The sequence below is a fragment of the Thunnus maccoyii genome, chromosome 23 (assembly GCF_910596095.1).
Source record: "Thunnus maccoyii chromosome 23, fThuMac1.1, whole genome shotgun sequence".
Lineage (NCBI taxonomy): Eukaryota > Metazoa > Chordata > Actinopteri > Scombriformes > Scombridae > Thunnus > Thunnus maccoyii.
This window is the reverse complement of record NC_056555.1, coordinates 13,393,589-13,418,634: the sequence shown is the minus strand read 5'-3', so window position 1 is coordinate 13,418,634 and position 25,046 is coordinate 13,393,589. Positions and strand designations below refer to the sequence as shown.

The following is a 25,046-nucleotide window of genomic DNA, read 5'->3' as shown; positions in this document are numbered from 1 at the left end:
CTGGATTTAAAATCTGTATATTACACTACATGTGTCGCGCTAGATTAAATTTTATGAAAGGTAACATGAGGCCAGGGCCAGCAGCCCTACATGACTGAATTTACGTAACTGAAAGCACAAACGCTGATTTTATATTGACAAAAACAAAGAAGCTGTATTTAATGTAGATTGGTCATGTCATGGCTAATACCCAGTCAGCTTAATAAGGTCAGTAACGGCCAATACCAATCTTGTGTATCGGATTGGAGCATCCATAACACTTCCACACCCAAGATCTCCAAAAAACAAGTAAAACCTCTGCAAAAACAAAGGAGCACTTGCTGTTGAGCCTTTGAACAAAAATATACACTATAGGGCTTCCACCCTTCCCTACGCTCCATCTATCCATCCATCAGTTTTTAAACTGCTTATTCAATTCAAGGTCACAGTGGCAATAGGCTGAGCACAGTAATCCAAAGATCTTTTTCCGCAACAACTTCCCCAACCATCTCCTGGTTATTCCCAAGTTCTCTTAATGCTACGTTCATGTCATAGCAGACTCACCATAATTACCATTTTCACATCCAGACTGTGGTTATGACCGAGGAACCTTAGTGTTTAATAATACAAAAATGCCTGAAAACCTAAACTAAGTTTGTTGTTCAAGGTAATTAAACTCATTTCATTTCATTGCAATGGATATTTCGTTATAACGTCAATGCACAGTATTTTTAACCCTCACATGACCAACTCATTTGCATTCATATAACTGTTTTGAGTTGAGAGGTCATGAATAATCGTGTTGTAAACATGGCAAACGTTTCCAAATATAATCTGTTCCAGTGTTCTGGGTCTTTGCTGAAATATTTTGACAACTACTGTCTGGATTGTCATGAAATTTGTTATAAACACTCAAGGTCCCTAGAGGGTAAATTCTAATGAAAAAGAGGTATCTAATGAAATGTAAATATCTCCACATCTACTAAATGGTTTAGCAGAAGACATTTTGCTTGTTTTTACAATAGCTCAACAACTTTTGGATGTACTGCCAGAAAATTTGGTACAGTGATTAATGGTCTTCAGAGGATTCATTGTAATAACCTTTCACCTTGTGCCGTCGCCATGTCAAATCTTAAATTTGTCCAGTATTTTTATGTTTAAGTCCAAATACCTGCAAAACTAATAACATTCCCATCAGCCTCAGCTGTACTGTACTTTGTGTTTAGTGCTCATTAGTAAATGTTAGCATGCGAACATGCTAAACCAAGATGGTGAACATTATGTAAAATAAACACTATGCTAAATATACCTGCTAATTAATAGCATTGTCATTGTGAGCATGTTAGAAGGTTAAAATCTCAACTCCCGGAGCAATAAAGGTTAAGTTGTCAACAATGTCAGACCCATGCAGTTGATTTATAGTTTTGTTGTGCAGTGGGACAATAAAAATCTGACTTATTGCTTCATCCACACACTCCAGTTAATCTCTTACATTCACAACTCTAAATGCAACTTCTTTTCTCTCTCCTGCCAGCATCTTCAGTGCACCATCCAGGCTTTACAAGATGAGCTCCGAATCCAACGAGATCTCAACCAGCTCTTCCAGTCCGATTACTCAGAGTCTGGTCGCCTCGGAAACCAGGCCATATCTCCACAGGAAATGACAGAGGAGAACTTCCTGCGTCTCCATGGCGAATATGAGCGGCAAGTCAAAGAGCTCTTCCTCCTGAGAAAGACTGTGGAAGAAATGGAGCTGAGGATCGATACACAGAAACACACACTAACTGCCAGGTGAATATTTGACTTTTTGCTGCCATTTTAAGATGCCAATGCTTAAAATATAGCTTTAAATCTATTCTATTCTTTTCCAACAGGGATGAATCCATAAAGAAGTTACTGGAAATGCTTCAGAGTAAAGGCCTGTCGTCACGGGCAACCGAGGAAGACCATGAACGAACAAGGCGACTGGCCGATGCTGAGATGACCATCCACCAACTGGAGGGCCTACTGGAGCAAAAAGACAAGGAGATGCTACAACTTAGAGAGGTGTGTGTGTGTGTGTGTGTGTGTGTGTGTGTGTGTGTGTGTGTGTGTGTGTGTATGTGTGTATGTGTGTGTGTGTGTGTGTGTGTGTGTGTGTAAGAGAGAGTCTGGCAAAGGAGATACAAAAGCGTAGTCATGCATTCCCATGTGAACACTTTGTGGGTGTGTGTGTTTGTGTACAGCCAGGAGTGAATGTGTACAAATCAAACCATGTCATATCTAGGTGAGGCCTTTGGCTGCATCCACTCTTGGCTTATAATTCAGTTTTTATTCAAAACAGAAACATCCACATACACACACACACACACACACACACACACACACACACACACAGAGGAATGCACATTTTATCCTATTTTTACCAATCACTCCTTGCTTGTTTTGTGTTGTTTCTAACATCTTTCACAGCTGTTTCACAGTAATTGGCTGTTCGTCCATGTTTGTTGTATGCTGTAATACAACAGCTCCCTCTTGTGGTAAAATGTTGGTAATGGGCATCAAATAATATTGAAGTTTTGTATATACAAAATATTTATTTTAGTATAAAATAAATGTAAAATGACTTTGATGCATCACTCATGGATACATTTATTTTCAGAAGCAATAAGTCACAAATTGTTTTATGTCTGACATAGTTTTTAATTACAAGCTCATTTTCCAAAAGGTACTCAATAATTTGAAATGTGAATGAAGTAAATAAGATGGAGTTGCAAAAAAGTGGAAAAATGATGCACACTTAATTTCCAGATTCTCCAGTCTAAAATGTTTATCAGTGATTGATAAGATGAAAACACGTCCAACCAAAAGTATTTCAATACACTAATCTATTTCTCAGTATACAGACCGGCAGACTACTTCTGACTTCATGATTTTAATAGGCAAAAAAAATCATAACCCTATATGTGTATATTTGACAGCTGTAATTACCTTACTAGCCATCCCAAATCACATAGTTCTCCTGTAATGAGCCACTCGGCTGACAGCTGTTCCAGGTAAACTGATAACAGACACACAAGACAAGTGGTGCATGTGTGGTAAGCTGTAAATGACTGAGAAACAGAGTGAGGCAGGAAAGTGATTGTTTTCCCCTGAAAGGCTTTTTAACATCATTAGGAGATTCAGTCCTTCCAAACTGTTACAACATCTCTAACATGTTTTCGGGCCCATGTTGCTTCACATTGCATCAGTTGTCTGGACAGAGTTTCTGTTTTCTGACATTATTTCACAAAAGACATTGTTAATTGCAATACAGAAAGCACCACAGGGAAACTGGCATAAGATTATGCAATGTCTGAAAAACAGTTTCCGTATCGGTTAAAGTGTCTATTGAACATTTGTCTTGCAGACATCCTGCTGTACTGCTGACATGTTGTTTTTTTAACATTATTCATCTCAATAATTAACACACCCGTCCTTACAACTTCCAACACCTGAGAAGATGGCAACATTTTGAACATGTTTCAGAAATGTACAAAACACAAAGTGAGACTTCTCTGTGTTGAAGCTAAGAGAGGCAGTAAGGGTTTGAGTCTACGCTTATATATGCCTAATTGTGAAAAATAATTGCTCGACTTTAATCACTGAAATTTAAACATCACCAAAGGGGAGGGGAATTTTAAGTTGAACATTTAATTACCAGTTTACAAATTTAAGCATCCAATATCTAAATTCAAAGACATTTTTAGATCGAAAAGTTCAAATCAAAAAAAAAAAAGAAAAGATGTTTCCCAAATTGTATTTATTAAAGTCAACACAAGAGTTCAAGATGATGGCAAGCCAAGGATATTCTATCAGACCACTGTCCAATCAGGTTATGTTTTGTCGGTCATATGACTCAGGAAAGAAGAGATGAGATGAGCGACTGGAGACTCTACACACAATTTTCTATCTCAATTTGTGAACCTGGGGGAAAAAAAAATAAATTAAATGCCAACATCTGAAATGACCTACTGGAAATTTCAAAGAGCACATAAATTAATTCCACATAAATTCAAATTGAAGCTTTTCAAAGCTATAAATTACATAGTATTTCAATTATAACATCAAGTATTCAGTAGTGATTAAACATTCAGTTCAGATTATAAGATCAAATTTCTTATAGTCCTTTTTGCTTCTGTACTTCTTCAGTGGCTGCATTTTTTCTAAATTGACCTGTAACACTCTACAGGAAATGATAACCAAACAAGAAATCATCTTAGGTTTCCGTGAGTGTTTGTGTTTGAATATGTGTGTGTGTGTGTTCGTGAGTATTCAGAGTATTCATACCAGTGCCTCTAGCCATGGCACCCTACCATCTCTTTCACATATGTGTGTTTGTGAGCTGCCTGGCTCCTGCATTAGCTGTCTTTGTTCGCCTCTAAGTGTGTTTCCTCCAAAGAAAAGCAGTGATGCATACACTGCTACATCCTCCCCTCTGCTTTTGTTCCCTCCCTCTCTCGTTCTCCTCCTCCGTCCTTTCTTTCACGTTTTGTGCCTTTCCATCTATGACTACACCCCCCCCTCCGTTCTTTTCCCTTTAACTCTCACTTCATTTGACTTGTGAGTTTTGATGTAGCAACAACAGCCAGACAGACAGGATTTCGTTGCATTTAGCTCAGGAAATTAGGATAGGTCAAATATTGCCTTTTGAGAATTTAAGGAAAGGAAATGTAGCAGATTAACAGAGTCTTTAGTAGTGATGTGTGGAGTTTAGTTCTTATTTTGTTATAGGTTACTGTGCACTCTTGTAGGAGATCGAAACTTTAATCTTTGAGGCTGGAGTAGTTTGATTTTCAAGCAATTCAAGCCACAAGACTGGATTTCTTATTTTAAATTGAATCATTTGTTTTAATTTGGACTTTTAAACTGTTTTAGTTTTCATTTGAATCAATGGGTTTTGAAGCTGGGAGCTAATTCGTTGAATTAGCATCGTTTCAGGCTGTCAGAGTCGATCATTTGAGTGTGTAACGGTGTCAGCTTAGTTAGTGGTGTTTCTAAGGATGTGGGATGGACGGATCGACCCTTGGAGGCTAAAAGCCAGCTCCTCCTCGAGAGGGAGACATCTCCTTCCTGCCTCCCCCTCCATCCCCATCTCTCCTTCGTTCCCCGTCTCTCCCTCCATCCCTATCCCGCCGCCTTTCCACGTTTCTCCCCCCTTTGACCCCTTTCCTCCTTTCCCCATTTCCCCCTCACGCCATCCCCCACTCCGTTCCTCTCCTTCCTTCCCTGCCCCTTCCCCTCCTGCCCATCGCCACTGCATCCATCCAGTTGTCTTTCCCTCCTCCTGTCCTTCCCACAATCCCTCTTACATTGTCGCCCCCTCGGTCCATCCTTCCCTCCAGCACTCGCCGTCCTTCCCTGCTCCCTCTCCACGGCCTACACCCACCATCCAGCCCTCCCTCCATCCCTTTCCATCAGTCGCTGTGGCCTCCTCTACTGGGCCACGACCTTCTCCTCCCTTACTGCGTCCCTCTCATCATCCCTCTGTTTCTCTCTCACTATCGTCTGGTGACCCTCGTGGTGTGTGTGTCTCTCAGGAGCTACACAGGAGATACGAAGCAGCTCCAGAATCAACCAAGACCAAGGCCCTTCAGACGGTCATCGAAATGAAGGTAAATGATTTGATTTCATTTGAATGTATTTGTGCTATACTGTAAAGTCAGCATCACTTAATTCTATACTATAGTAACTATACAGGAGCATCATGTCTCTTAAATACAGACTTTAATACAATAGTGCAATAAGACTGAATATACAGTATAGTTTTGATTCAGCCCTGATGCTATGCTGCACTGTATACATAGTACATACTGTATTTAGTGGATGTTTGCAATATTTATTATCTTTCAGTGCAATATTGTCCACTATAAAGTAGGGCTGCAACAATTATTTTCATTATCGATTCATCTGTTGATTATTTTCCCAATTAGTTGATTGATTTTTTTGTCTGACTAACAGTCTAAAATGTTTGGATATGTCATATATGAAAAGGAAAAACAGCAAATCTTCATTTTTGAGAAGCTGGAACCATCAAGTATTTGGCTTCTTTTTTTTTTGAAAAATGACTGAAATGATTAATCGAATTAGTTGCTGATTAATTTTCTGACGATCAACTAATCGATTAATCAACTAATCGTTGCAGTATTGTCAATCTTGATACACAATTTCATGACTAAATTAAAAGATCAGTATGAAGAAGTTATCATGACAGAATTTTTGCACATTGATTTTAAAATAAGTTGAGAACCGGGAACTTAAATTTACAGTTTCAGGTTGACCTCCCATTTGGACGTAATCTGATGCAAAAAACATCAGCTAAACAACAGGATATATGATTTTTCATTTGTATGCAGAGATAATGATACATATTGATAACAAGAGAAAGCCTTTGGTTATTATGATATGTGTTATTGTACATTATTGCCCAGACATAAGCAGAACAAGTTGCAACATCTCAAATGTTCCTGTTGCAGACAAAGACTGTAAACAAAGCTGAAACTGACTTGTTGTACATTAGCTTTGTCACTGAAATAACTTTGTATTTATTTTGGCATTTTTATTCCTTACACAAAGGTCTGTTCCTCTTGTCTGACAGTGCAAAAATATGAACATCCATTCATAATTGCACATTCATCAGTTTTTTGTGTAGATGAGCTTTTGATCAAAATGTGTCACGGAAAGGTTTTTGGTCACAAATACAAGTAGTATAGTGCAATTTTTTAAATAATATTTTTATATAATACAGATAATTGTTATAATTTTATAGCATGCTAAGTTCAAAAGACTTTACCAAAACAATTTTCAAAACTCCTGTTATAACTTAAATTGCTCCCTCTTGTGGAGATACTTTTTATCACAGAATACCAAACATGCAATATTACAGTAACAGTATTAACAAGATTCTCTTAGATGCATCCAGCACAAGAGGTCAGAGTGAACAAATCTGGCAAAAACTGGATTGAAGGGGGCATGATGAAGATGCTCATATAGTACAATTGTTTATCGTTGGCTACATCATATTGTTCTGCATTTGCAAACCAGCTAGATTTAATAGAGATGAGGCTGTAGGATGTATGAGAAAATAAAATGTGATGGGATATTGCTAATGCTGCAGATCAGGACTGTGAATTCTGTGGGTCAATCAGGGTTACCCTCTCCTGCCTCCAACATCATGCTTGCTTCAGTTATTCCTCAAACTAGTTGCTACCTTTCAGAGCGACTTTCTTTGATTGAATCCAACTCTGCTCACCACCTTGAAATACCAACAGGCTGTATTACATTTTTTATCAAACTTATGGCCGAAGTAAAGTGAATCACACCTGGTCTTGTCTCTTGACATTTGTGTGTTGATGTCCTGCCAGGATGCGAAGATCAGCTCGATGGAGCGCGGCATGAGAGAGCTGGAGGAGGAGGTGAACATGCTGAAGTCCAACGGAGCTCTGAGCAGCGAGGAGAGAGAGGAAGAGATCAAGCAGATGGAGGTCTACAGATCCCACTCCAAGTTCATGAAGAACAAGGTGATGGATGCACAGTACACGCACAAACACCCTAACATGCACACATATCTGCTTGTTTCATCAGTTTTTCTCTTTGTGTTTTGAAAGATTGCTGGATTTATGAGCTTACTGGGGAAAATAACTTTGCTCCGTTACACTTACCTTGACGGATACATCTTAAGTGTCAAGAACAAAAAAGTGTTACTGTGAGAGTCCCGCTCATTAAAACAAACCAGTGCATCTGTCATGTTAGGAGACAAGCCAGTCTGGAAATTCAGATGATTTTTTTTTTTTTTTTGCTTGTTTTGCTTGTTTGAGTTGAAATGTAGATGTTTTTGTGAAAGGAATAATTTACACCTCTACTTTAAATCCTCTTCAGTGTTAGCATACTTTATTAGAGGTTTACAACAATACCATAAATGCATTACATCGTTGTTTTAGACATGCAGGCATTATAAGGGTTTTGGCAGCAGTCCTGAGTAACAGCTGAATATAAAAATTACTATATATTAACCACCAGAAACCTCTATAGCATCTTGTTGAAACTTGCACTGCACAGTGCAGGAATGCTGTTCAAATTACTCTTTCCTAATGACCTTTGTAGATGAACAGCTTGTGTATCCTTAAGTCTTTTTTCCACAGGCAAATATCAATTATTCAAGGATGTGTTCACAGTTTTTCAAGTCTGGTGCCCATGAACTCTGAGACAGGTTTTGCTCGCTGTAATCATTTCTGCTGTTCGTACTGACCATCAGAAGATCCCCTCCAAATGTGCTTATGATGGAAGTGATGGGGGACAAAATCCACAGTCCCAGACTGTAATATGAGGCTTCAGATTGTTGAGTTAGTCAGATAAAATCTTCCACTGTTAGTCTTTTTAGTAAAAGAAAATCCCTCTTTGTGTCTCAATGAGAAAAGGAAATTTGACACTAAAAAGAAAGTAACTTTGAAAGATATTGACTTGATTTGACCAATTTGGATGGGTGAGGTCTCTTTATCATATATTATCTTTAAATCAACTTTTAAATACATTGTTTCATGGATGGAGGACTGTGGATTTTGTCCCCCATCACTTATATTTGTAAGTGCATTATGAAGGTATCTTCTAATGGCCAATATTAACAAGAGGAATGATGACAGCAAGAAAAACATGTGTCAGTGTTCATTTGGGCACCAGACTATTGTTTTAGGATAGATTTGAAAAATTGCGGAGCTATTCTTTAATTTGATGTATGAGAACCTAAAGTGAGTTATTACACACATACAAAGACACTCACTCTGTACATAACTGTAGTCGTGACGCCGAGCAAGGGCGTAGGTGGTTTTCATGCAGTATCTCAGCATGTGCCTGGGGATGCCAGGTTGAACTGTTGTGGTCACAGTGACGCCCTCCTCTCCTGCCAGGTTGAGCAGCTGAAGGAAGAGCTAAGTAACAGCCAATCAGAGAAGGAGGAGCTAAAGGAACGGGCCAATGAGCTTCAGCGGGAGGTGTCTGCAGTAAGAGACACATCTCTGTGTCTGTTTGCGCTCTTCTTCTCTTTCTTTCTGTCTTTCTTGGTTTTCTCGCTCAGGTTGACTGGCTAATGGCTGCTGCTTGAGTAGATTAGAGTGCCAGTAGTGTGACTGTGTGTTCAGACAGCAGGAAGCAAACGTAACTCTCAAATGCCGATCACTATAGGCAGCTGACACAAAATAAGTTGATGTCGCTGAGAAATACCGAGATTTGGAGGGCAAAATGGAAAATCTAATTATATCCATTGGATATAGTGGTGGAGTTACTACTGTTAATCAAATATTCCAAATGTATCAACACCCAGTGAACATAATGCTCTTCACCTTATTACATGTAATCTTTGTCTTTAGATTCAGGCAACCCTAGGATTGCAAACATGTATTTAATAGTCAGGTAAATTTACTAGAAGATATTTTCTGTCTTTATGGTGTGCTGATAATGACTCAGTTGGAAAGTCACAGTGAAATTTTCTTTCTGAGCAGAGCAGAGGGACCCAGAATATGATTTTTCATTTTAATATAGGTCTGTGATCAACAGCTTTTGACAGTCGTCTAGCAGTCTGAACAATACAGTCATCCAGCGGTGCTACAGTTTGTGTGTATCTCTAACCAGCTTTTCTCTCCTTGCATGAGGTCTCTCTCAGCTAGTAGCTTGGATCACTTTGCTGATGGATTTTCTGAGTGGTTTGGGTCCATTCTTTTTATTTATAACGTTAAATTCACTCACAAAATTCACTCCCGATCACCTCCTATAGATCCCAAAAGGGCTTTGGTTAAGTCACTTATGTCACCATGTGTTTTTTTTTTTTAACAATCCTGGTCCAACTGAAAGAATTGACCCTGACCCTCTTGTACAAACACGTAGCTGAGAAATATAGATTTTAATAGTTGTGTAATACTGCACTTTAAACTTTGATGTGTACTTAACCATTGTTTGCTTTCCAGGAGAGAAACTAGAAAAAAGACAGTTCTTTCCCTTTAAAAAAATCCAAAATATGTCTACTTGATCAAACTCACAGCTCCCTGAGCATGAACTGGCATAGTAGCCCTTGTAGAAGGCCACTCAGAATACTAGCTGTGTATTCTGCAAGTATCACTACTGTCAGCTACTTAACTACTGCCTGAGAAAGGCTAATGACAAAACACTGAACCCCCAGTTGAAGGTTCGTGATCAACAACAGCAGACTTTGGTTTTGATTATGTAAAACTGCACAGCTGTGATCGAGAGCAATAATGAAAACAATCTTCTGTGCAGTAAGAAGTAAAACCTCCCCATTGAGTAGTTCAAATAGTTTTGCAGTAGAAATGATACGGCATATTGTGACTCATCATCTGTGTTTTTCCAAATATCTTTTCTTTTGCAGTTGGTCTTCTACAATGGAGTTATGAGTAATGGCTTAAGACCTTAACAAGCGCTCACTTAGCTCACTTGTAGTTGATTTTAATGCATTTTAACAGGAGAAAGCATGTAATCCTCTGTAGTCCAGACTCTAAGTTGGTCTTTCTGCTTTCTATCTCCCCATCTCTCTGTATTTCATGTGGTTGTGTTGCTCAGATGGAACAGGTGAAGCAGGATCTGAGTCGTAAGGACAGCGAGCTGTTGGCTTTCCGGACCAAACTGGAAACCCTGAACAATCAGTTTTCTGACAGTAAACAACATGTTGACGTACTCAAGGAGTCTCTCACTGCCAAGGAACAGAGAGCTGCTATACTTCAGACTGAGGTACAGTTACCCTTCTACTTACACTGTTAATATAGCTTTGCTGCTGTGTGCAATGGTACCATTAAATGTCACAAAAAGTCAGAAAACTGATCATTAGTTTGTGAATATTTATTTCCATTGACTTTTAATTATGTGCATGCACAGGTGGATGCGCTGCGTCTTCGCCTAGAAGAAAAGGAGTCTCTCCTCTCTAAAAAGAGTCAACAGATATCTGAGCTGACAGAAGAGAAGAGCACTCAGCACGGAGAGATCACCGACCTCAAAGATATGCTGGACGTGAAGGAACGCAAAGTCAATGTCCTGCAGAAGAAGGTACAGTAAGAAGACTCATACATACAACGTGTCAACCAATGAAAAGGTCATTTATTCAGTTAACATACTCAGTAAGGTCAAACAGAAATAGGATGCATGAGCACTGCTGTGATGTTGTATCTCTGCTCTTGCTCCCTACCAGTATTTTGTTATTTTAAACAAGCCACTAAAAATGTAAAACTATGACTTTCTGTTCAGGAGATTTTTTCACTTTCTGACAGAGTTCTGAGAACAGAAAATGTGAAGAATGAATGGAAATAGTGACAAGGAGAGGCTAAAATAGCTTTTATTTAGATGACAGTGTTGCACACTCTCATTCACTCTGTGATTTAAATCTGCAAGTGCAGACGTGTAATTATTATTCAAAGAATATGATGTTGTTATATAATACCACAGCCACTAGATGGGGCTGTAGGACAGTGTGTAGTTTAGAAGATAAAGCACAGACACATAAAGGCAGCAGACAGGCAGGTACACAAGGAGCCAGAGTTACAGATGCTCTCTGCATTTTTTTTGGCCACTTTTCAATGTGTTGTTGTGGTGTGACAGCATTTCTGTGGTAATGCTGTCAGTTAGATGGATGGGCCAGATTGACCCCCCCGTATTTACTGTTTGGCAAACACACACACACACAATACTGGTGGAAAATTTTCAAAAAGACACAGAGATGAGGCAAAATTCAAAAACGCACATGGAGTTTTGAATGTTCTGGCAATCATTTATCTTACCAATTTAAAAAAATCTAGTGTACAGCTGAATTCCTCCATTGCCAGCCTGCATGTCTCTTGCAAACTTCAACCTCCTCCCCTTTCCGTCCCTCCCTGTCTCTCCGGTTGTCCCTTGTTAAAAAAAAAAACAATGTAGAGACAAAGCGTGAGAGGACGTAATTGATAGAGACAATCAAGCACACAGACATAAAGCAAGACAGGGAGGGGGAGGAGAGAGACTGAGCGTGTTTGAAATCAGATGCATACTAATGAGTTCCGCTTGTTCAATAAATGATGACCTCTGCCGTCTTCAAATAGAATACAGTCCACTGTCTGAGAGGGAGACAGAAATGCTGCTGACTTTTCCTTTATCTAATCTGCCCTTATGATTCCCTCTTTTCTTCTGTGTTTGAGCATTTCATTTCTGCATGTGGATAAACTAAAAATACCATCTTACGGCTTCCACTTTGTCCACCTCCTCCTCCTCATGTTCTTATCTGTCACTGTACGTTAGTAGTAAAGAAAATTAGCCTGAGCGCAGAGACAATTAATTGCGAAGATATCCGTCTGATCACCCATTATCCTTTTTCTCTTGTTGGTAAATGAATTTATGTGTGAGGGGGAACCATGACATAAGGAGAAGCGTCAGCCAATTATTGTTTTGTTAACGTATTCCAGTTCATTATCACAGACGATTTGGGGTCAGCAGTGAGTGTGTGTATGTGTGTGTGTGTGTCTGTAAGCATCCAGCAGTTGTCAGTTTCAGGAAGTGCAGATGGGATCAAAGAGACTCTCGGCTTCTCAATGTCAAGTGTGTGTGTGCGAATGTGTGAGAGAGAGAGAGAGAGGAGGAACTGTCAGTCAAGCTGTCAGGTGAACAGTTGATTAATGAGGCGCTGGAAATGTTTTACTGTATGAACACACACACACACACACACACACACACACTCATGCACACAGTCTCTGCGGTAGTGTAAATGTGTGTTTCTCACCTGCAGTGGAGTCAAAGGTTACATACCAATCAGACTTTCTTTTACTTTTCTTTTTTCTTTGGTGGCAGGTTGTCAATCGCTTGGTTTCCTTTCTCTCTGGCGAAAGAAAGAATAAGGGAACAGAAAGAAAGGGAGAATTAATTTTTGTAATTTTACCACCCAAGTTCACTCATAACACTACATTACATAAGCTTTCCATCTCTCTCACTCTCTCTCTTCCCCCTCAATTCCTCATTTGTTATTTCTGTCCTGCTTAACCTTTTGTTCCATCCATTTTTTAATGAAGACCACGAAGTTGACATAACGCCTTATCTTTGTCTGTGATCTTCCTGCACACACACACACACACACACACACACACACACACACTCTCCCATATACACTTTGTGGGCTTATAGGGAAATAGTGAGCTCTTCAGTCATCTTTGTTGAGTTTGTGTTTTAACAGAAAATGAATCTGTTCCCAAATCACCGTGAGAGGAAACAGGAGGGGGGGAGATAAAGAGATGGAGGTACAGTAGAGAGTGTGTATTTGGGGTTAAAGTTAGTTTAGCTTAGGTGGAAAGTTCATATTTGACAACGCATCGCCTCTCAGCCTTCTTCATGGGTTGCATATTTCCAGATAGAATCACATTAGACACCTTTTACAAGAAACTGCCTGTTATATTCAAGACAGTGTGGAAGGCAGGGATTCGTATGTTTGTTTTTTAAGAGAAAATCAGGGAGGACTGCAATGTAAATAAGGTTTTTATTCACATTACATCGAAGTTTTATAGTGTTTTTCTTTATCTTCAGTAAAATTTACATGCGTGTTTTGTATATGTATGTAATAAGCAGGAAGCACTTTGCACTTGGAAATAGTCAAAAGGGATTCAAGTATTCTGCATTTACAGTCGAATGATGCAAGCAAAAGTATGGGTTATAAGATTGTGATTGTCTTCTTACATTATTAACTTTTAATTAATTTTGATGTCTCATTTTGATTGATAAAAAGCTCATAAATCATCTAAATCATCGTTATTTGTTGCTGTTACAATGAAAGCTCAGTTCTTTGATATTATCTGTAGATTTTAGCTTCACAGATATATTAGTAACTTCATATACTCAATGTTGGTTGATGAGTAACAAGAAATTGCAGAATAGAAAATGAATGTTTAATGTTTCTTAATACAGGCATGCTCACACTGCTTCATCTTTTCAAGTTTTATAGGCTGTGATTTCATATATTTGAATAGTTTTATGTAATGTCAGTGTTTATTTTTCAACTGTAAAATGAATGTTATATTTTTTATGTTATATTAAACAAATATTGGTCCTTTAATTGTTGTTGAAACAAAAAAAAATGACAAATATCAACATCGACACACACTGGTAAACAGGTGAATTACGTATCAAAACAAAACCGTTTATTAATGTTTCCCTCCTTTTCTCTCTGCAGATAGAGAATCTCCAGGATCAGCTGAGGGATAAAGAAAAACAGCTCAGTGGTCTGAAAGATAGAGTCAAGTCTTTACAGACAGATACCTCAAACACCGACACAGCACTGGGAACACTGGAGGAGGCTCTGGCGGAGAAGGTACACACACAAACACACACACAGACACACGTTGCTGGTCAACCTTAGGTCAACTGCCGAGCAAGGTTACATTAATAAAAACCATTATGAGCAAAACCACCGACCACCCACATAATGACCAGATGACTCTGGATAATGGGAAATGAACCAATAATCACATTGGCTGTTTCATTATTGAATCACTGACAGCCTGTGTTCATAAAAGATCAGGAACCGTCCAGCACATTGCCACATGGCTCGGTCTTCAACCGAAACAACAAACGCACGGTCGCTGCCTGGGTCTGAACATTCAGATACCGTAGCCACAAAAGTCCTGAACCACCTGAGCATGAGACTCGAACTCGCAACCGTCTTCTGTGTGATCTATGAGTCTTCCATCTTCGCTCCAAGTGAGGACTCGACCCTGATTCTGGGAAACTAACCAATGACACTTACACCAGCAGACCACTTTAAAGTGTTTGATGAAAATATATTTTTGTACTGTTAGGCGCGATTGTGTTACCGACCCAATCTCCTTCGCACTTGCACACGCGCACACATGCACACACACAGGAAACACGGCTATTAATTGTCCAGTGACTAATATTCAGGGTGTCAGCTAGATGTGTGAGTGTTGGCAGGCAGAGGTGGCCGACGACTTCTACTTCAACCAGAAGACTTTCTCAAACTTTTTTCCTCCCATTTTCATTGTTTTAGCATTCTTTCTTCCTTTCTATCCTTCTCTTGCTTTCCTACTTTTCTCTGTTACACACACACACGTTGTTTTGCACTGTGTTGTTTCAAAGCAGATCAGAAATACGTTACCTTAACTTTAAGTGCTTTTATCCTTTTTCATTCTTTAATTTTATGCATTGTATCTTGTTTGTGTTTCATGCTATTTATATATATATATTGTTGTCTGCTCCATTGAATATCTGTCTTCTCCATGTTATTATATTTTTGCAAGTATATTTTTCCAGTATGGTAATATTGATTGTGACACAAAACATGAAAAAAATCAAATAAATTTGCTCGATATTAGTCATGCAGATATTTGTTGTAGGTCAGCAACACAAAAACATTTATTTCTTCTATACTTGTGATGACCATCATTGACAAAATGTGTTCCCGAGCTCCTAACTTTAACCATCACAACTACATGCCCAACACCAACTTTAACCTAAAACTTACTAAATTCTAATTGGAGCTGAAAAGACTGATCATTTGATTGATTAGTTCACTGATGACACGTTATTCAACAGCTTTTTTGGTCATTAATTAATAATTTAAGTAGTTTTTTAAGAAAAAATGCAAAGTATTCTCTGGTTGTAGCATCTCATATTTGAGGATTTGCTCCTTTCCTCAGTTTTATATGATTGTAAATTGAATATTTTTGGGTTTGAAGTGTTGATTTGACAAAATAAGCAACATTTGCCTTGGCATTTTTTAATGTTTTATAGGCCAAACGATTAATTAATGAGGGAAAATAATTGGTAGATTAATCCTTATTGAAAATAATTGTTAGTTGCAGCCCTCATTCTTACCTTCGACCCTGAAACAGCCCTTTGAAGAAGTCAAGAAAGCCAAAAAAGTTCCTCATTCTTGAGGTGAGTCAAATCGGTCCTCTCAAAGATAGAAGAACACAGGCGCACACACACAGGACAGCCAATATACTCTTTGGGCTTTGTGCGCTGCTCTTGTGTGTGTGAACTTTTGTACTCATGCTTGAACTAGCCGCTGTGTTGTTCTATAGCTGGAGAGTGTCTATAGTGTTTTAGTGGTTGTGAATATTAAATCTTGTGCCAGAACGTATTACGTGTCTAAAATCGCCGTTGGCTGTTAGATCCTGTCAGAGCTGCCATGTACATTAAGTTTAATGCGACTGTTATTAGTATAGAAACTTGATATTGAGTGACTGTGAATGACTGTTGGAGTGTATGTGGTGATTTTATTCTCCCTCTGCTTCTCTTTTCCTTCTACCTTGCCTACCTTTCCCCCTCCTCTCCTTTCTTCTGTCCTCCTCACTCCCATCCCCTCTTTTCCTCCTTGGCCTTCCCTCCGTCCAGGAGCGCATCATCGAGCGGTTGAAGGATCAGCGGGAGAGGGAGGAAAGAGAAAAGGGGGAGGAGATGGAGACCAGCAAGAAGGAGCTGAAGGAGTTGAGGGAGAAAGTCTCCCAGCTGCAGACTGACCTCGCTGACCGTGAGGTAGATGACACACACATACAAACACACATCCATCTGTGCTGTAAGTCAGAAAAACGCACTCTCTCTGCTCTCTCTCTCCATGTCCCTATTGAGGAAACGTGATTGATCTATCGCTGCAGAATCGACCTTGGATCCTCCCAAGGTCTTTGCATTGAAGGACAACAATGATAAAACAATCGCGTTTCCCTAACAACAATATGCAAGACCCACAACCAATGGAAGCAGAGTTTGGAGCACAATTCTTCCTGTTGTGACCCTTGTGATTCATATAAAAACACAAAAGCTGAGGCAATGAGGGAGAGATGGAGGATGACAAAGCATTTTTGCAAACTGTCTCCTCTTAATTCACCCTGCAGCAGTTGGACAGCACAGTTGAAACTTAACCATTAACCACTAATTTCCTCAGGAAGCATAAGCAGGTATACACCCAGTGTTTAGAAATCATTCTTCTTTATTATAACAGTGTTCATAAAATTAAAAAAAAATAGTGGTAACTCCACATCCTGCTGTACAGTCAGGGCCAGATGTCAAACCACAACCAAAATGACCACCAAGATGGCGCAAGAACAAAGAAAGAAATGAAGAAACGGATGTTAGTAGGGCTCAACAATATCACAATTTATAATAAATATCTACTTCCTGACAATAGCCATAACAACCAATTACATCCAGTCAGAAGTTTTGTCAACCAACCAGTTAGTATCTTTATCTTGATATAGATTTTAGTTCACATGGTCCAGTCCTAGATGTTAGCCCACTGTGTGATTGGTTGAAATTCACATTATCTGTTTTGTTCAGTGCCAAGATGGACAATAATTGCATGCATGCAAATTAACACATCAAAGCACACCTGCAAAGACACATTACATACACGAATGTTTCATATATAAGGACACATGTTAACACACACATGGCATATGTATGTCATTTGTTGTGTTGAGGCAAAAAAATATAGTATGTTGTGGCATGAATTTTATCCTATAAAAGGTCTTAAAGTAATAGTTGGACATTTTGGAGGATAAAATACGTTTATTTGCTGCTGTCATGTCTCTAGCGAAATATAAAGCTCTTTTACCAGCAGGCGGTTCCTGTAAAACCACAAATTGATGTTTTTATATTTGGGTTTTGTATGGAATAAACAAGATACATCATGTTAATAACTGAGCTTTAGAGGCACTGCGAGACAGATGTTTTTAAACCTTTGGACCGAGCCAGGATAGCCGCTTCCAGCCTTTATGCTAAGCTAGGCTAACCGCCGGCTGGCTGAAGCTTCATATTTACAGTACAGACATGGGAGTGGTATTGATTTCCTCATTTAACTCTCGGCAAGAAAAAGAGAATATGTGTAAAAGTAAAACTATTCCTATTTCTATTGAAACTATTCATTTAAAGGGGAAATACACCCTAAAATCAAACGCACATGTTGTAGTAAAAAGTGCTTTTTGCTTTTTCTTACATGGACTGTTCTGCTAATTTTAGTGATTGTGGGGTCATAAAACCTGTTACTGTCCCATTATATAATTTCAGAAATACATGGGAAAACTTGTGGAGAAAACACGCATTCCTCTCTACACTGCTAAATGCAGATTTGGGGTTTGTCTGACAACAGCAATATATATACGTACCTAAATATAATCAGAGTAAGCAGCAAGGTTTCACTGACCAAAGCCCGGCCAAACATGATGATCTGTAGTCTGGAGTTGGTATTGTCAGTCAAGGGTAAAATTACATGTCTGAGTGTCTCTTCTGTGCCTGTCGGTTTCTGTTTCACTGCCCCTACCAAAAGAGGAAAAGACCAGAAAGGAAAGGGAGAGAGACTTCACGGATGGAGGGATTGAGCTGGAAGAGTGAGAAAAGAGACAGGTCATGGGAAAAAGTTTTGAAGAACAAGGGATGGAGTCAATCTCCCAACTTTGGAGGAATGATAATTCCAGTTTATGACAGTTTATGACTTGGATTTTATGACTGATAATAATTCATATCAGTTATAATATACAATTATACATTTGTTATCAATTATGATAATACATAATTACTCTGCTGGGGATGCAGCAACATCGCTATAAAAGAGCCTCAATGGGACAAGAAACAGGAGTAGTCAGATGATGCGGCAGGTTTTAAACAAACTTGCAGGTTAACCAATTTATTGGATGAGAAAACAAAAATGAATGTGAAATTATCACCCAAACTGTGTTGTAAACCAGTAAAATCCATCACAATTTACAGTTCAATCTCCCGGTTCAAGTTACAGCAGTTAAGGGATTAAGGGGTGAAGGGAATATTACCAACATTTTGGGTGTGTTCATTTTCAGTTTAATCTCAAAATTAAATGGTTTGGACGAAACTATTACAAGATTAAACTTTTGGCTTGTTTACAACTTCTAATCTCTCGATCACAATCACAATGTTACCATAACTGATAGAAATGATTGCCAAAACTGTGAAATGGAATTATTCTATAATGGCGGTTGGTGACAATACTGTTGATATACCCATGAGTAATGCACTAAACCCCCATCTGCTTCAGCTGAGCTGCTCAGTATCCAGCAGTAAGAAGCTGTGGTTTTGACTTCTGTCTGTATCACTCATTGTCTCTCTCTTTGTCCCCCCTTTTTACCCTCCAGACATCTGTGTTGGATCTGAAAGAGAAGGCTTCCTCTCTGGCCTCCTCGGCTCTGAAGAAGGACAACAGGCTGAAGAGTCTGGAGATCAGCCTGGAGCAAAAGAGAGAGGAGTGTGTCAAACTGGATAACCAGCTAAAGAAGGTTAGCTGTAACATAACATCAAACGAGATGCTGATGATGACTAGGTTAGGAAAGCAGCCACCTAATGAACACCCAGTTTTAGCTGAAAGTGAAAATACCAAAAATGTAATAATAACGATGTGTTAATGGGATTATAAAAGCATGAACATTACATCCTTACACAGATGGATGTAGAGGTTGTATTAATTGTCCAAATTTAACACCCAGCTCAGGCTACATTTGGATGAAGACAGGTGGACTAAAACGTTTCCAAAAACAGTTTTGTGGCCTAATGTTGGCCGTGATGGACAGACACAATTTAGCCAACAAAACAACATCCATTAAATGAATCTCATTGGTGAGGAAAATACATACAGCACCCGCTTTTTAAACAAAAAAGACAATTGCACAGAAATAGAGGGTTTAAACTAAAAAACTTCTCACGTCTTTCTCCCCTTTCTTGTTTTCCTTTAACTGTTTTCCAAGAGGTGTGTGTGTGTGTGTGTGTGTGTGTGAGTGTGTGTGTGTGTGTGCGCGCGTGTGTGTGTGTTTGCATATCACATATTCTCTCCCACACAGCAGCCCATAAAATGGTGTGTGTGTGACGGCTTGCTGACAGCCTTACAGTCATTTTCACAGAGTGGAGAAGACAGCACCACCACCACACCCTGAATGTGCATGTAGGTCTGTGTGTGTGTGTGTGTGTGTGTGTGTGTGTGTGTGTGTGTGTGTGTGTGTGTGTGTGTGTGTGTATGTATGTGTGTGTACGTATGTGGCAGAGAGAGAGAGAGAGAGAGAGAGACAGAGAATGTATGGAGGTGTCATTGGAGCTCTGGTGTTTCTCTCATTAGAGTATATTTCTTAGTCTCTTTCTGTTACCATGGATGGAAGAAAGAGTGAAAACTCGTGTGTCTGTGTGTGTGCGACTTGATTGACATTCTGCATGTGACACTGTGTGTGATGTTTTTTTCCCAGTCTTATTTGTCTTTCTCTCTCTCCCTCTTCCCTCCACCCAGATGTTCTTATTATATCGTCAGACACCCAAACATTTTCTCTCCACATAAAGACCTGTAAAAACTGTTGTGCACTTCCAAAACTAATACGGTTTATGTATTGTGGGACCAAGGCGTGTGCACACACACACAAAGTCAATCTGTCCCAAGAGCAACATTTGCTTCTGGGAAACACACACAGCTGTTCTAACCTCTAAGCTGGTTATAACTCCTTTTTTTTTTCTTTGTTTTATTTCATTTCTTTCTTTTTCTCGTTTTATGCATCTTCTGCATAGCTGAGCAGAGCAGCAGAAAGAGGAACGACACTCCCAACTCAGTTTACCTTTTTACTTTCCTCACCTTTTCATGATCATGCTAATCTTATCATAAATCAACATTATGTGTGTGTGTGTGTGTGTGTGTGTTTTCGTGTGTGTGTGTGAAAAGCAACCCAAACTCAAGACATCATTAGTGAGCCAAACCACAATGCTTACAGTTATTAATAACATACCTTAATTATTAATAACATACCTACACACATTTATAACACAGCAGCATTCATACCATACTGTGGTTTATGGCTTATTGTTTATTTTGTTTATTTGATAGCAATAATAGAGAGGTGAGAGGAAACTAAGGTGGAGGGAGATGCAACAAACGGCGATGTTGCAGTTCATGGTGTCCAGATTTTGTAAGGAGAAGTTCAAACTCATTATCACCATCATGTTTTGTCCCCAAATGTATTGAGTTCCTCACACATTGTTCTATATTAAAGTCATTCATGTTTAATAAAACTTAGTTTGTTAGATTTTTTCCAGGCTTGTTGTTGCTTCACCCAATTAACTTTGATTTTTATCACAACTGATCAGGCTGCATCATGTCTTTACTGTTTCTCAAACACTGTAGACGCTTGACCTGAGGTGCTACTGTAAAAGCAATATCTCGAGTGTCTTGTATTCAGTACAAAAGCATATAAATCCTTTTGCTGGTCTCAGAATGATGGTATTTGAATGTAATTTTATCTTGTTTATCTTTTTCATGCCAGTTATACTCTTAAACAGTCTAAAAAGCCATGTGTCAGTTTCATCAAATCCATCCAACCCGTCCTTAACACACATATTGTTATTGGCACGTGCTTTTTAGTTAGACCTTATCGTTTCCATCAAATGGTGGTCACCTCATTTTGGAAGCTAACCCTCAGTTTATTTATAATAATTAATTTCTGTTCCAGGCTCAGAGTGCAGCAACGGAGTCCTTGGCCAACGCTGAACTCTCCGAACGCATCTCCTGCCTGGAGCAGGAAGTGGCCCAGCACAAAGAGGATGCTGGGAAGGCCCAATCCGAGGTGGAACGACTTCTGGAGATCCTGAGGGAGATGGAGAATGAGAAGAACGACAAGGAGAAAAAGATCCACGAACTGGAGAGGTGAGAGAGGAGGATACATGAGATGCATGAACAGAGAGGGGGATGTTTTGAATTGAAAAGAAAAATCCTTACTCTAGTTGAAAAGGAAAACAGAATTTCTAAAAAAAAAAATTCATGCATGTCTTCCCTTCCTCTATTAATCTAAATCAGTAGGAAACACCTGTGACTGTCTTTACTTGTTGAAATAATCATTTAATGTAAAATTAGACTCCACTTTGTTGTCCATTTTCCATTCAGTTTCAGGCTACATATTGTTGGAGTCTATGGTAATCAGTAGTTTTCCACTTTTCCCTCCTCTTCCTCTCCCTTCTTTCTTCCCCTTTTCTCTCTTTATTTTGGCTTTATTTCATCCGTCATCCCTTGTCTCTTCCTATTTTGGTCATCATACCTTATTCACATGTGTGTATGCATAAAAATTGTATACATTCATGTGATTCTGTATCTGTGTGAGTGCATTCATGATTGTTTGCTGTGTGTGTGTGTGTGCGTGTGTGTGCGTGCGCATCCATCACACCCCAGAAATCCTTCTGCCTCTCATCTGTGGCGTTCTCAGCAGTCGCGAAAACAAGCCCCTCCCCCCGCTGCCTCTCAGCAGCCAATGGGGGGGATGGTGTGGGACTACCTGGGCACGTGAGTGGCTGGAGTCCCTGTCAGTCAATTAGACCATTGCACGACAAACCTCACTTTGCTTGTCATGGGACGGGATATGAGAGCACTTTATAAAAGCAATTACTCCCATGTGGAAAGGTTCAATGAAATGAAATACTTCCTTATAGCAAAAATCTGCTTCAATGGTTCCAGTTGGGAATTGAACCTCTGATCGCCACATGGTGCAGATTGTGATTTAAGATGATCAGAGGTTACTCCATTGAGATTAAAATGTCGTCTGACAGTATGTGACATGTCAAATTCACAAGATAGTTTCACTAATACAGTCATTCATTATGTGTTACATCTTCAATGATGACATAATGATCTGTGGGCATTATGTTCTTCAAAGTTCTTAAGGTATAATTCACTGAAATACAAAAAATTATTTAGAGCTGAGACTTGGACGATTTATTGATCAGTCAATAGACAAAAAAATACTGACAATGGCTGAATCTTTCTTGCAAAAATATCAAATACTTACTGCTTTCAGCCTCTTAAATGTGAGAAGGTTTTGCTTTTCTTTTCACATACAATAATAAACTGAATATCTTTGAATTTTGGACTGTTGGTCAGATAAAACAAGTAATTTATGTATCCCACTTTGGGCTCTGGGAAATTATGATGGACATGTTTCACCATTTTCGGACATTTTATAGACTAAAGAATTCAATGATCCATCACTAATTGTCAGATTAAGCTGGGTGCTAATTAAAATAATCATTAATTGCAGCCCTAAAATCCCCTTTTTTTTCTTGTAGCGTGTCACATTAAAAGAAACTAACAAGACACATAAATGTGACTTCAAGATGTTTCACGTGTTCGCAAGCCTGTTCCACATGGGACAAAGCTGAGTATGTTCACTAATAATCACCATAAAAGAGTTGCAGCATTGACTCATGTTGTTAAAGTACAACATATTTGGTCTTCTTCTTGGATTGAGAAGAAAAAAAAAAAATGCTAAAGTGCAGTTACTGGAGCGAGTTGTACTGGTACACATCTGTGGCAGCAGCAGAAGTTCTGTCGTCTGTTATACTGTGGCGTGACAGGCAAAAGTGCTCCCAAAAGTTTGTAAAATGAGGGCACAGTTTGGCACCAGAGTCTCGGCTATACAGCCTGAAACTCTTTGAGCCTCTGTTCCTGTCAGTGATGCAACTCTTTCATTTAGTGGCTCTGTTTTCAAGCTTCACTTTTGTTTTACTTTCAGTCGAGGATGCTTGACTTGCAGAGTTTAACTCACTCTTTTTCTTTTATTAGGAGTCTGGACAGTTCACTCTGTTTTTTTAAAAAAAAAATCTTTTTGATAACAGGAATGATTTGTCTGTTTCTAACTACTTTTTTACCTGTCTTTTGTAATTTTGGATCAACCTGTCTGTCTCTCTTTGCTGTCTGTCTATCTACTGTATATCTACCTCATTAGCTAGTCTTAATCTTACTATCTGCCCTTTCCTTTCTGTCTGTATCTGATTACCTGTATGCCTGCAGCCTCTGCCTGCCTGCCTGCTTCTCTGTGTGTCTCCCTGAATGTTTGTTTCATTCTGTCTGTCTGTTGTCTGTCTGTTCATAGTGTTTCTGTATGAAGAAGGCAAAAGAAAACGTGAGCCTCAGGAGATTAAGTTTTTATTTTTCCTGAAACTACTTCTTAAACAGGATCAAGGGTCTTTATCTGATGGCCAACAGACAAATGACATAAAAAAAACAATTTGAAGTGTGCAAAGAGGTTGCATTTAGTTGGTTGACCTGCCTAAATAACGGAGAAGCAAGAGTTAAGAGTAAGTCTTCAAGGGTCAGACGTGTCAGAGCTGTCTGTGGTTATGAAAACTGGTCTGTCTCTGTCTGTATGCTTCTCGACAGCTTTGATTTCTGCACTATCATATGCTGTCTGTCTGCTGTTTCTCTTTCTGTCTCTTTAATCCTCTCTCCAGTTTCTTCCTTGGACTGTCTGTTTGCGTGTTTATCACTTTGACTGTAAGACTAATGGTTGTTAATGATTTTAGGGAGATTTAGTATTTCCTCACGGTGTCTGTCTGGCCAATAGAAATACTAGACTATTAATAATTCAGCACTTGCTGACTTCAAACTGGGGGGTTTTAACTCTGTGTATGCGTGTGTGTTATTTAATCTGCCAGTAGCCAACATTGTAATGTAACTTTATAACAATTTAAACCTGCAGGTGGGTTTACATATAGGATTTAGGTTCTTACATTATATGTATTTCAAATAATTTTAATTCTCCCAGAGGATTACAATAAAATAAAGGCTTCTCTGCGTGCAATATTTAATATCTGACCATAGCGGGCTGCTTGAAAACTGGAAAGGTATCAAATTTAAGTATCAGATTTAAGTATTTCAAAGAATTTCAATTCTCCCAGTGGATTACTATAAAATAAAGGCTTCTCTGCATGCGATATTTAATATCTGACCATAGCGGGCTGCTTGAAAACTGGAACGGTGTCAGATTTAAGGTTAACACAGAATATTTGAGAACAGTATCCTATAATATTTAAGATTAAGTGGATTTTTATAAGGAAATGTCACTTTCCTTTTGTACACTGCCACACACATTACTTTGAAGTAAGTATGTAGGGGTTATATTGGAGCGTGTAAGGATATGTGATACTGTGAACACACACATAGCGTTTTCATTTAGCTGTTATATATATGACGAGGGAAGCTATCCATGTCTAACCTAAGGCTGTGGTTAAGCATTAGCATGATAAAACACAGCCATGAA

The 25,046-nt window shown here is 38.9% G+C and overlaps 1 protein-coding gene across 4 annotated transcripts in view; it reads left to right on the top strand.

Moving 5' to 3' along the window:
• LOC121890551 (ELKS/Rab6-interacting/CAST family member 1-like) overlaps positions 1 to 25,046 on the top strand; it is a 139,249-nt gene that overhangs the window by 33,660 nt on the left and 80,543 nt on the right. For 3 of the 4 annotated variants that reach the window (XM_042402950.1, XM_042402949.1, XM_042402951.1), the window contains 11 exons: positions 1,514 to 1,770; positions 1,854 to 2,025; positions 5,538 to 5,612; positions 7,362 to 7,517; positions 8,901 to 8,993; positions 10,564 to 10,731; positions 10,876 to 11,043; positions 14,180 to 14,317; positions 16,363 to 16,503; positions 19,128 to 19,268; positions 21,471 to 21,664. In XM_042402950.1, the coding sequence (XP_042258884.1) occupies positions 1,514 to 1,770; positions 1,854 to 2,025; positions 5,538 to 5,612; positions 7,362 to 7,517; positions 8,901 to 8,993; positions 10,564 to 10,731; positions 10,876 to 11,043; positions 14,180 to 14,317; positions 16,363 to 16,503; positions 19,128 to 19,268; positions 21,471 to 21,664 (1,703 nt within the window). The remainder of the gene's footprint in view (positions 1 to 1,513; positions 1,771 to 1,853; positions 2,026 to 5,537; positions 5,613 to 7,361; positions 7,518 to 8,900; positions 8,994 to 10,563; positions 10,732 to 10,875; positions 11,044 to 14,179; positions 14,318 to 16,362; positions 16,504 to 19,127; positions 19,269 to 21,470; positions 21,665 to 25,046) is intronic. The other variant, XM_042402952.1, reaches the window with a different exon arrangement.